The sequence below is a fragment of the Platichthys flesus genome, chromosome 19 (genome assembly GCF_949316205.1).
Source record: "Platichthys flesus chromosome 19, fPlaFle2.1, whole genome shotgun sequence".
NCBI classification, from domain to species: Eukaryota; Metazoa; Chordata; class Actinopteri; order Pleuronectiformes; family Pleuronectidae; genus Platichthys; species Platichthys flesus.
The window spans coordinates 1,931,054-1,943,712 of record NC_084963.1 but is presented as its reverse complement, the minus strand read 5'-3'; the positions used below and the strand labels follow the sequence as shown (position 1 = coordinate 1,943,712).

Below are 12,659 nucleotides of genomic sequence, written 5' to 3'. Positions count from 1 at the left end.
AAAAAGATCCGGCTGAAGATCGCGTCGTGTGAACGAGACGTTAAAGTTCTCAACCGAACAACTGACCAACATCATCATGCACCACTGACACGATCGGGGGGGGGGGGGGGGGGGGGGGGCGGCGAAGAAAACGAAGATGCTGATGACCTTTTAAAAGTTGAAGTTTAGGCAAAGCTTTGAAACAGTTATTTTCTTATCTGCCATTATATGTTTATTTTTACACATATTCTTTTCTACAGCGACATTATTTGTAATAACAGGTGCCGGTTATGTGTGGGCACCATAATACTGGAGAGGAACACGGCGTTCACTGCTCCCAGGTCAGCAGAGACTCACCTGGGGGCAATCTACCGAACAACGCTCAAAGGAAATACATCAGAGGTTGTTCAGACTAAAACAGCTCACATCGTAAAACATTCAGACACGAAGGTGTGACACAGTGAGACACCTGAAAACTACAAATGCCTGTGCATAGCCGGAATATTTACATTTCTCATCTTTAGCTATAGAAAATAACGTACAACTGAGAGGTTTGGAGGAAAACGACCTGGAAACAAAAATAAAAAGTTCCACAAGAGCCTGAAACTGAAACCCTGCTGTGCCTGGGACCCAGCGGGAGCTAGCCTTATCTCACCCGTTAGCTTACAAAGCTAATGAAACAGTAGCTGTCACCCAGTTCAGGGGCCACGGCCTCCGGAGGACTCCGTAAACTGGGAAGCCGAAAGAAGGCCGAACGGAGGATTTCCTGTTTAAGTCTCCAGCTTGTCCCTCGTTAAGTATCTTAGAACGACTTCCAGCCACATAGCTCGTTAGCTTCAAGACAGATCCTGTGATAGGTCGGCCCGAGAAGGATCGACCCATCCTTTGTTGTTGTTTGTTGTTGTTGACTAACGAAGCCTCTGAGGGACACGACCACGGAATTGGGCACATGAATTATGGCGTTTTTTTTGGGGGGGGACATATTTGTAAATATTTACTGGAGACTTTTCCCAATAAAATACACGTGAAGTCAAGTTGCTCGAGAACAAAATATTGACCCAGTGAAAAACTGTAAATTTCAAGATAAATGGGATGAAATAAAATAACAGATGGAGAAAAACAGATTGTAAAAAAACGCAGAATAAAAATGAAAAGGTAAAGAAAAGTCTTGACAGAATGAGAAACTACTCATATGAGTGCTGCGGCCGTGGGACTCTCAGCCGGACACCATGCAGCAGAGTCCAGGGAAGCGTCTCTTCCTCGGTCGGACCAGCGGCTGTGGAGTCAGGTTCAACAAGCTGCTGTCGTCTGGAACGAGGATCAGAACATCAGGTCGGTTCCATTCATCACATCAATGATATGAAGAATCTCATCCTGTCACGTACCTTGGTTTTTCAGAGGCAATGGCATCGTGTCCCTGAGTTTGCTGAGTAGGTTTCTCATCTCTCGCATGTCTCTGAGGAATCAGCAGAGTCACAGATGTAGTTTGGAGGATTTAACTTCATCAGGAGTTTAAACAGTTTAATTTAAAAAGCAGACGCGGTCCCTGTACCTCTCTATGTTTTCGATGTCGTTTCCCACCAGCCACTGCTCCTGAGGGAAGTCTATGGGCGAGGACGAGCGCTCCTCCAGGAACGGGACGTCCGAGCTCTCGTCCATCCTGAAGTCCAACTTCGGCTCCGACTCGGTTCCTTCAGGACGGAGCAGAGACGCCATCAACACACAAACAGTCACATCTGTACAGCTGCGTATGAATGAACTCTACAATAACCATGTAGTTCTTCAAATCATCCTCATCATCATCTGGGAATTAAAAGTCTTTCGTATCCCTGCAGAGTTTATATCCAAACCATCTAATATCTTTTCTATGGACGTTGGAAGTTTAATAACAAGAATTATTCACAGAATTATTGTGACGTTACTCTTTCTGTGGAGCTGCAGCACCCCCAGCAGGCACATGGATTTCAGCATCTCTGTAACGAACATCTCCAGGCAGCACTGCAGCTGGATGAAGAGCCGAAGGATCTCAGGCTGGATCTCTCCGTCCTCTGGACTGCAGGAAGAAGAGGAGGAAGATGAGGAGGATGAGGAGGAGGAGATAATCTTTGTTATCTGATGTTTTTATTGATTCTTGTCATTGTTCTGTTTCTGTGTTTGTCTTCTGTTCTCAGGTCTCAACAGTCTAATGGGACGTGATGATTAAATAAAGAAGTCAGTATTCATCAGGTTAACAGGCTCTGGACGGCTGAAACATTTGAGTCGAGATCATTTCACTCTCACGATCGACCACTGGCTCTTTGATTTGTCTCCTCACCCTGAACCAGAGATGACGGTGAGGTCCTGGTGCGCTGCCCGGGCCATGGAGCATCCTTTGGAGCGGGTCAGTTGCATGTGAGCGCGAAGTGACGGACAGTCGGCAGAGATCTCCCCGATGGAGATGACCTGCTCCCGGTACAGAGCCACCAGGGTGTTGAACTCCTGGACAGTCTGCAGGGAGGAAACAAAACAAGATGCAGTACTCATGGACACCAATGGAACTTATATTTAAAATGTGCGTCCTGGCTTCATTCTGCAGGAGAAGAACCAGTGTCATTCTGCAGGAGAAGAACCAGTGACCATTTGCAGGACAATAACCAGTCTTTCTGCAGGAACCAGTTTATCTGCAGGTAAAGAACCAGCAGGATAACAACCAATGTGTCTCTGCAGGAGAAGAACCAGTGTGTTTAGCAGGAATCAGTGTCTGTCTGAAGGTTAAGAACCAGTATCTGTCTGCCAGAGAAGAACCAGTGTCTTTCTGCAAGATAAATATGAACCAGTGTCTCTCTGAAGGTTAGGAACCAGCAGGATAACAACCAATGTGTCTCTGCAGGAGAAGAACCAGTGTCTTCCTGCACGAACCAGTGTGTCTAGCTGCAGGATGGGAACCAGTGCTTTGCTGCAGAGCTGCACACGGATCTCCGAGGAGGAGCGGGACTCACCATCCTGCTGCCGTCCACGGCCTCCTCCGCGCTCTCCCTGCGCTCCGGCTCCGTCTGCGCGCCGCGGCTGACGGGGAAGATGCTCCCTGCGGATCGTGGGCGCTTTTTCCGCCCGTACGGTGCAGAACACATGCATGCACGCGCACACACACAGACGCACTCTCACACACACACACAGACACACACTCACAGATGGACACGGATGCTGCGGTGTCCTCTATCTACAGGAGGAAGAGAAACACGCCAGAAGCGCAGCGGGGTCAGACGGATTTGTGACCGATCACAGCCTCTGCATCCTCAGCGGGACTGTGCGCGTTGTCCGCGGGATCAGGATCGAGTCTCGGGCCGAACGGAGCCCGGCAGCTGCCTCTGCATCCCCGCCGAGAAGAGAGTCACCTTCAGCCCCTCCTGGAGGCCGAGCGAGGGAGAGGGAGGCTCCTCCGTCTTCCGCCGAGCGCGCTCACGTGTGCGGAGGATGCGGAGGGAGCCAACAGCAAAACAAGTCGTCACCTTCCGACTCATCGTTAACTGTTTGAGAGCAGCAGTGGTCCGCACGCTGCAGCCCTGCGCCGTGCACGGTGCGGTGCTTCACATACACACGAGCTGCAGCTGCAGGTTCACATGCATTCAACCCCAGTGTTTCTCCTGCTGCAGATGAGAACAGATTCAGAGAGATTATTGTTTTATTACCTGAGATTCTAGCTGCTGTGTGTGGAGATGAAGATGCACTCGTTCTTTTGTACCACCAGGGGGCAGGATAAGTAACAATCAAGCACTTTCCCCTTTTATACACAGATAACGTATTTTAAGTCTTGTTTTCAGCAGGAATTGGTCATAAAATTTTCCGTCCAAGTCATAACTATAGACAAAAACATTGTGCTGAAGCTAATAACACTAACAATTACAATTTTTCATGTCGTTATTGAAAACGCTCATCAAACATCCACAGAAGAAGTAAGTGAACCCTTGGATTTAACAGCTGGTGGATGAATCTTCAACCATTTCTCCTCAGAAGTGCTTCAGCTCAGCCATAGTCTCATATGTTTGGTGTGAGAGGCTCAATAAGGACGAGGTCAATGCAACAATTTGTGTGGTATTAAATAAAACAGATTGTGTGTCATTTCTTTTTGTAATTTACAGGAAGATCAGATCACGTTTTAAAGATATATCTTTGCAGGAAGTCTAGTAAGTTCAAAGGCTTTTCTTAAATATGTTATTTCTGGAGCTACGTCAGAAATTGTCCATGTCGTTGTTATTATTCCTTCTCCAACACACCTTTGCTTTTGTGTCTCTATACAAAAACATCACCTCCTACTCTAGAATGTTAATCCACGTCCATGTTAGGACAAAAACCTTTTGTCCAATTCTAAAATGAAAACTGTGGTGAGATGTTTCAGATATGTAGAAAGAGAAGAGACAAAAAAAAACTGGTTTCTTCAGTTTGTAGAATAAAGTAAAATCTTTTTTAGACACTTTTATTATTCATAAATAATTTGTAATATTTATGTGGCTCAGTGTTTTTCACAGTTCTATCGAACAGTCCAGCAAACAGAACTCAGAAAAAGATTGTTTTAATCTCCTGGAGATTAAAATACTGAATCCAACCCTTTATGTTTAAATTAAAATAATTCACAGTTGCCTATTCAAATGATTCACTTGATTGTCTTTGTCGTTTACTTTTAGTAAGACGATGAACGCTTCCATTTTCTTTTACATCTGGTTTTATCGTTTCCTTCAACATAAACTCGATGTGACTTTCTCAAAGTCAGAAAAATGACGACTGATAAACCTGCACTGCAAAAGTCTCAATCGTCCTCGGCTCCTCAAAAGAAGAAAAAGTACACGAGGAAGCAGAGGAGCAGGCAAGCCAGGATCCAGTTGACGGAGTGGATGTAGTCGAGGAAGAGGCCGACGTCGAAGAGCCGCATGTCGGTGAAGTTCAGAGCGTCCAGCGAGAAGCCGCCGTGGGCGAAGTGCCAGCGTCCCCTCGCCGCGGCTGCGTGTCTCTGATACCCTGAAGTTAAATGGATAAAACTATACTTACTCAAAAATATCTGCATCATATTTTGTGTGTGTGTGTTTTCAAGTGATATAATTAATCAGAGACTCAATGGATGAAAGCAATGGAAGTTCACTGCTGCTAATATTATAATAACCATCAGGAAAAAGGAGAAATTTAACTCAAATGTCGTATCAAAAGTCCAGTTTAAAAAATGACTCAAATCTAACCCTACCTGTTAATACTGTACTACTCCATATATATTTCTTACTGTACAAATACGAACAGTACTCTGCACTTTACTTCCTTTTTTTGCACTTCTGGTTAGATGCTAAGTGCATTTCGTTGTATAAGTACTTGTACTGTGCAATGACAATAAAGATGAATCTAATCTAATCTAATGACATGTGTAGTGTCGACACCTCCTCTCACACCATGTTAAGGAAGTTAATGAATAATGGATCTTGATGTTTCATCCCTTTCCCTCATCCTGGTCACCACTGATGATCCAGAGTCTTCAATGTTTTCCAGACTCTAACGGTTTCTTACCCCAGAAGGTTCGGAAGCACTTGCGACCGCTGGGCAGAGGCCACTTTGCGCACTGGGCCTTCTTGAAGTTCAGCTGGCGGCCGTGGTAAACTTTAGGGAAGCAGGTCTTCACCGTCTGGTTGAGCTCTGAGGAGGAACAAGCACAGTGAGGAAAACAGCTCATCCTCACGTCAGAGATACCAGGAGGTCAAGTTGTGAGGCCTGGAGCTCGCCCACCTTCGTGTAGGTCGGTGTGAGAGATGAGGGTGCGGCAGAGCGGGCAGGGCGTGTTCATGTGACGGTTCTTGGCAAGTGTGCGAAGACACGGCTCACAGAAGACGTGGGCGCAGGGCTGGCAGCTGTACGGGCTGAAGAAGACGTCGAGACACACGGCGCAGGTCAGTCCCTCTCGGTCTTCCTCCTCGCTGTCCACCAGGGACCTGCTCAAGCTCTCGGCCTGAACGCAAACACACACACATATTATATCACTTTAATAAATGCAGATAATTAAACGTTAGACAGTTTAAGCTCTGCAGAAACCCTGAGGATGAACCCTGACCCTGAGGATGAACCCTGACCTTCTCCTGCCGACGGTGCAGCCAGCGCTCTCTCCTCCTCTGTTTCCGTCGCAGACCCTTCAGTCGGTTCCTCTCTCTTCTTCTCCGGCCGATCGAGGCTGGGGAGGCGGAGGAGGCTCGAGGCTACGAAGGCAACACACACGCACACACAGACACAGACACACACACACAGAAAACCATGGTTGGAGACATTTACTTCACATAACAAACAATACTCCTTTGTTTTTGCGTTTCTTTGAGTCGACCATTAGTGAAACTACAACCAGTCAGTTTGAGCAGAGTGCGACAGACATGAGATCAAAGGTCATTCAAACTAAAGGTTTAGCCTCTGGGGAACTTCAGCGTCATCAGAAGGATTGAATGGAAATGTGCCCTTTCAATTTTGACACTATGACAATTATGGCCTGATGTATGTCCTAAAGAAAAAGGTCAGAGGGTCAAGTAACGACGTCCATCCTCTGGGGACCATGAACATCAACACAAACACGCTCGACCAATCACGAGTCAGTCACAGCCGTCAATCGTGTTTCTAGCTAAAATAAAAGATGCCTGTAATGAACGTGCACGTCTACGTGTTCATGTCCCATTTGCTAACATGGATGAGGCAGGGTTAATGACCTGTACTGCAGCCAGCCACCAGGGGGCGATCCAGATGTTTTAGCTTTACTATAAGGAGCGGTCATGTCGTCCATCTTTATTTACAGTCTATGGTGAAAACTGACCGACACAGATTCAGATTTTTAAATTGATTATATTTATGACCTCACCTCCGTGTCCTCGTCCCGCTGCTGAGCCACACTGCCGGAGACGGTTCTTCCTCTGAGGATGAGGGCGGAGTCAGAAGCGTCTTCGTGGACGGACGTGGTCGGCACAGACGTCTCCACCGTGTCCACAGCCGGCAGCAGAGGTTGATCCAGGAGCAACCGCCTCCCTCCAGTTGAACTGAAGGCTTCGGCGTCGCCCGAGACAGGTGACCAGGTCGACTCCTCATCTGGCCCCGCCCACGTCAAACCAGCAGCCGACCTGTCCATGAGGCTCGCAGGGCAAAAACAAGACGACCTGAAGGTGGCGCCATCCTCCAAACGGCACCTTCTCCTGTGAGAGATGCAGTACAAGGGACTGAAAGGAAACGACTGGTTTTCACTCGGGGGACTCGACGCCTCGGCAGGGGGCTGTAACCCGTCTGTCCCGTTAGACGTCTCCTCGCTGTCTGTCTGCGGAGCACCGCGTCCCTTCTCAGGCCTCGTCCTCCTCGGCTGGACGATGAGGACGTGGTGCTTGTGGTCACGATCCACGCGGCTCTTGTTGAGGTGGACGGTGGCGTCCTGGCCACAGGGACACTTCGTGTGGTTGATGAAGTTGAAGCCACCCAGACGAGCGGCGCAGTGGTGGCAGTTCAGTTTCCCCACAGTCCACTGGGCCTGGATAAAAACCACAGACACATAAAGCACAACCATATCTAATAGATGATTTTTAATTCATTGTTTTATCTTTTGAACGTCACAAACATAGTTAAGAAGTCATCTTGTCTGTCGACCAAAACAGAAAGGAGAAATGTTAGGAGAGGTTATTTTAAACTTGCTACATAAATAAACTTTGACTTTATAGGATTCAAAATATGGAATGTTCCGTATTATTTGAATCTCGTTTCCCTGTGAGCCAGTGAACACAACAATCTACCACCGGAGGAACTTCCCTCCTGAGCCGGGACACTCACCTGGTGAACTGAGGTCAGGATCCAGTCCGGCAGCGCCTCCACGTCCACGTGCCAGATACTGCAAATAGCACCCGAGCTCTCATCTGACGCCTCCTCCTGTTTCACCGCGACACACAAACAGTCACTGAGGTTTCTCTGGACTTTATATAACTTGAACAGACTGTGGTAACTCCAGTTCACTGGGATGTCCTCGGACAAACTGAATTGAATATATTGAAGTGTTTTCACGCACCTTGGACAAACACGTTGAGTCGATCACGCCTTTGCGACACCTCCTGCAGCGGAGCATGGTTCCCTCTCCTCACACTCATCAACAGCAGGTTTCCAGTCCGGCTCTGATGAAGGTGACAATAAACAACACAAAGTAATTCTCAACACATATGATCAAAAGCTCCCAGAGAACTGAAGAACAACCACAACAGTTATTTTAAATCACTGCCCTCCTGTTGAACACGTCCTTCTATCAGATCTATTGTTCATTTCTTTCTGGGTCTTTCTTGTTTTGTCTTGTTTTTCTTTTACAATTTTTCCCAGTTGCCTTTTCTAAAGCACTTTGAATTGTCTGCTTCGTCCAGAACAGGAAAAACCTGATCCCTGACCTGTTTGGTTGATAAACACTTAAACAGTCTATTTACATATATATGTAAAAGAATGTGGCATGTCAAAAATGCAGCTCTGTGTGTCGCTGATAAAACCTTTACAATCTATAATCTAAACTTTTCACCTCCTCTTCCCTAGCTTTGGCTTCAAAGACAAACTTTGTGGTAAACCTGAGATCTGAATCCAACAGAGATCACGTCAAACCCAAAAACACACAATGAATCAGACGATCAGAATAAACACAAACCTACAATCGAACAATCCAAGAAGAAATCACATCACAGGGCCATGATAGGTCAATATGCTTTTTCGGAAATATCTTTTAAATGAGATTGTCACATGCTTTTCTATAATTAAACCTAGTCCAATATATATATATATTAGTCTAATTATTATAAATTCCTCTCAAGTCTCTGATTTCAAACCCCCTGCACACAGTTGAGTTAATGATTTGATTTCTCTAAGCAGTTTTCAGTTCTCTGTGAATAGCTTCATGTCTCTTATCAGTATCAGTAACTTGTTATTTCTGTGTAACAGGAGGATTAGTGCACAGACACTGATCTGGTATCAGCTGTGAACTTTCCTCTGAACACGTCACGACTCAACTGCTGCACAGCTGGAGGCACAAGACAGATGTTGTTGTTTTTTTAGTGTAAATCTATTTTTATTAGAATGAACCTGAGTCTGAGGTACGAGTTTTATGTGTCGAATCTGCAGCAGGTAAAGAAACCAGAATAAAACCGGTGTTAGCTTCTTTAGCTTCGTTAGCTCCGACAACAACAACAAGCTTCTTCCGGTCGGTTAACCGATATGAAAACGTGCTGTCACGCGTAGAGTCGATGCTGCTCGTGTTGCTCGGGATGTGAACTCACCTTCCGGACAAACTCTGCGCAGTTTGAGACGCGAAACAACGAAGAAAAGCTGCGTCAAGAAAAAACACAAAGTTAAACAAGGCTACCGCTTCAGAGGAGGGCGTGACGTCATTGCCGGGGAGCTACGGAAGGGGGAGAAGATCAAAACACCTGCCGCGTTTCCGCGCTGACAAAATAAAGAGACAGATCATCAGGAGGATAGATAAATAAAATTAAAATTAAATATATTAATGAGAAGGATCATCAGAATGTTGAATAAATAAAAATAAAATTAAATATATTAATGAGAAGGATCATCAGGATGGTATATAAATAAAATAGATTAGTGTTAAATTAATTAAAGACACAATTCACCAGGATGTTAAATAAAATAGAATAAAATTGAAATTAAATGAATTAATTAAATTAAATAGACAGATCATCAGGAGGATAAGTAAAATCCAATAATTTAAATTAAATCTTTGATTAAATTACATTATAATGTTCAACCTCCTGCTCTGGCCTTAATTCAACCAAGATTTAAATTGATAAAAATGTCAACTACACCTCTATGTGTGTTGACCTTAAGAGGTCTATGCAGGGTCCAGCCTTTTGTTTTTAAAGCTCATCCACATTTTCAACTTTCCACGCTTCTCACAGGTGCAACTACACATGTGTTGTTATTTCTAAACACTGTGTGTGTCCGTCTCATGTATTTGTTCGTTGAACAGTGATGGATTGTTAACGGATCTGACGCCTGGTGGCAGTGTCTCACCGGAGGGCACCAGCTCGCTGCAGGAGCTGGAGAAATGAACACCGAACGTTCCTGTAATTAAAGTGATAAAATTGTAAATAATATATTAACTGTTTGATTCCTTTGGCCTGAGTGACGTGTTTTTAACTTTCCAATTAGTGGCTACAGGCTGTTTTATCAGGGTATAAACATATATCAACAATAGACTAGATCCATTTTGTTTATGTTAAAATAAATTAGTTATTAGGTTTTATTAAGCCAAGTAGACAAATGGGCAAGTTCACTAATATTAATGACAGGTGTGTGTGATTTGAGTGAAAGCTGCATTAGAAACTAAACTTTTATTCTATCTCCAAAATGGAAGAATCCACTTGTAGAAAGATAAATAAAAAAGATACAGACTCAAACAGAGTTGAAGTTTATTAAAGTTTGTTGAGCGTCCACCTCGATCCTTGGGTCCGAGCTGCAGTGGACGGACCCACTCGTGTCAGACTCGCTCTCATCCTCACGGACAAGTGACGCGTTTTCCATCACCGGTATAAATGCTCGGCATCATTCTCCATCAGCAGCCGACAGGTCCGTCCCTCGCTGCAGCTCCACTCTGCACCATGCGCCCCTCAGAGAGCCGCGGGGCCCCCGTGCGCACCGGGCTGTCCAGCGACTAACCGGAGCTCCCCACAAGCACCGTGCTCAGCAGCGATGGAGGACGCGAACAACTCCACAGCCTGGACACATCTGGAGAACTTCTCCATCGGACCCGCCGAACCCGAGGAGGAGGAGGTGAAGCTGAGCTACCAGGTGATCACATCCTTCGTGCTGGCCGCGCTCATCCTGTGCGCAATCTTTGGGAACGCGTGCGTAGTCGCAGCCATCGCCTTGGAGCGATCCCTGCAGAACGTGGCCAACTACCTGATCGGTTCCCTGGCAGTCACCGACCTGATGGTGTCGGTGCTGGTGCTGCCCATGGCGGCGCTGTACCAGGTGTTGAACCGCTGGACTCTCGGGCAGGTGCCGTGCGACATCTTCATCTCTCTGGACATGTTGTGCTGCACCTCGTCCATCCTGCACCTGTGCGCCATCGCCCTGGACCGGTACTGGGCCATCACGGAGCCCATCGAGTACATGAAGAAGCGGACGCCGAGGAGAGCCGCGGTCCTCATCAGCGTCACCTGGATAGTCGGCTTCTCCATCTCTGTGCCGCCGATGCTGATTATGAGCGCACAGCCCAACACCGCGCCGGGGCCGGTAAGGGGGAGCACCAAGCACTGCGAGATCCGGCAGGACCCCTGGTACACGATATACTCCACGTTCGGGGCTTTTTACATCCCTCTGACCCTGATGCTGGTGTTATACGGGCGGATATTCAAAGCGGCCAGGTTTCGGATCAGGAAGACGGTGCGTAAAACCGAGAAAAAGAAAGTGTCCGACTCCTGCCTGGCGCTGTCCCCGGCGCTCTTCCACAAAAAGACTCCGGGAGACGCGCAGGGCAAAAGCTGGAAGAGGAGCGTGGAGCCGCGGCCGCTGCCGAGCGTCAACGGCGCCGTGAAGCACGCCGAGGACGGGGAGTCCCTGGAGATCATCGAGGTCCACAGCAACGCCAAGAGTAACCTGCCGCTGCCCGACACCCCGAGCACCGCGCCACTGTTCGAGAGCAGGCACGAGAAGGCCACCGAGGCCAAGCGCAAGATCGCCATGGCACGGGAGCGCAAGACGGTGAAGACCCTGGGCATCATCATGGGCACCTTCATCCTCTGCTGGCTGCCCTTCTTCATCGTGGCCCTGGTGAAGCCCTTCTGCCCGGACGCGTGCTACATGCCCCGCTGGCTGGAGGATGTCATCAACTGGCTGGGATACTCCAACTCGCTGCTCAACCCCATCATTTACGCGTACTTCAACAAAGACTTCCAGAGCGCGTTCAAGAAAATCATCAAGTGTCATTTCTGCAGACCGTGATGTTGTCCCGCGGGTCACTGAGGTGAAAAGACAACTTCAGACTCTAACGTGGCACAAAGAGACTGTTCTGAACGATGAGTCTGAGCAGAGCGGTTCATAAAGATTATTCTGTGATAGTCACCATCATTAATAACTAGAGCACCTTCCCCCCAGAGGTGTGTGCAGCCTGCAGGTAGAGATACAGCTGTGGTCGTCTGATTGTAGCTCCATGTTCTGTCATGTTCAATAAACACATCGTTTTTAATGAATGTTCTGACGTCATGATTGAAGCCTTTTTAAATCCAACATCACGAAACTGATTAAAAACTCAAATTCCAGCCTCTGGAGTGTGAGAACTTTCTGTTTAAATTTACTTTATTTGAACATTTCACCTTTGATATATCAGATATGTATAGTAAAATACATTTTTAGTAGTAATTTCTACTATATAAAAACTACCAACTTCAGTCTATGAGTTCTGAAACTCAGAAAACAAATGGTGTATTTGTAGAATAAGGAAAAATTCCAATCAATAAATCAAAATGCTCTTTTAGACACGACACCAAGGAGTGATTCTACATTTTTTTTAAAAGCTGCTCCACGCTGCTGTTATTCCTAAATCTGCATTAATTTTTAATGAACACGATTGTCACTCTGCAACTATGAAGGCACATGGGAATAATGTCAGGAATCAAGTTCAACCACTTCAGTGCTCTAATGATGTGCAGCTTCCAGTTGTGGGT

General features: G+C 46.6%; 3 protein-coding genes across 3 annotated transcripts; 1 reads left to right on the top strand and 2 right to left on the bottom strand.

Moving 5' to 3' along the window:
- Positions 1-118: 118 nt before the first annotated feature.
- On the bottom strand, positions 119-3,545 carry rgs7bpb (regulator of G protein signaling 7 binding protein b). Its single transcript, XM_062413293.1, has 6 exons — positions 2,958-3,545; positions 2,294-2,466; positions 1,902-2,032; positions 1,532-1,670; positions 1,365-1,435; positions 119-1,287 (listed from the first exon to the last, which is right to left on the bottom strand). The coding sequence occupies exons 1-6, from the start codon at positions 3,087-3,089 to the stop codon at positions 1,196-1,198; spliced, it is 738 nt and encodes a 245-aa protein (XP_062269277.1). The 5' UTR covers positions 3,090-3,545; the 3' UTR covers positions 119-1,195.
- An 871-nt stretch (positions 3,546-4,416) lies between these two features.
- On the bottom strand, positions 4,417-9,375 carry rnf180b (ring finger protein 180b). The gene is made up of 8 exons (XM_062413292.1): positions 9,252-9,375; positions 8,012-8,114; positions 7,780-7,875; positions 6,830-7,483; positions 6,063-6,185; positions 5,722-5,941; positions 5,506-5,631; positions 4,417-4,971 (listed from the first exon to the last, which is right to left on the bottom strand). Exons 2-8 carry the CDS (start codon positions 8,066-8,068, stop codon positions 4,781-4,783), a joined length of 1,467 nt encoding a protein of 488 aa, XP_062269276.1. The 5' UTR covers positions 8,069-8,114; positions 9,252-9,375; the 3' UTR covers positions 4,417-4,780.
- Positions 9,376-10,552: 1,177 nt separating this feature from the next.
- htr1ab (5-hydroxytryptamine (serotonin) receptor 1A b) lies at positions 10,553-12,086 on the top strand. The gene has a single exon (XM_062413026.1). It carries the CDS (start codon positions 10,684-10,686, stop codon positions 11,935-11,937), a length of 1,254 nt encoding a protein of 417 aa, XP_062269010.1. The 5' UTR covers positions 10,553-10,683; the 3' UTR covers positions 11,938-12,086.
- The last annotated feature ends 573 nt before the right edge of the window (positions 12,087-12,659 follow it).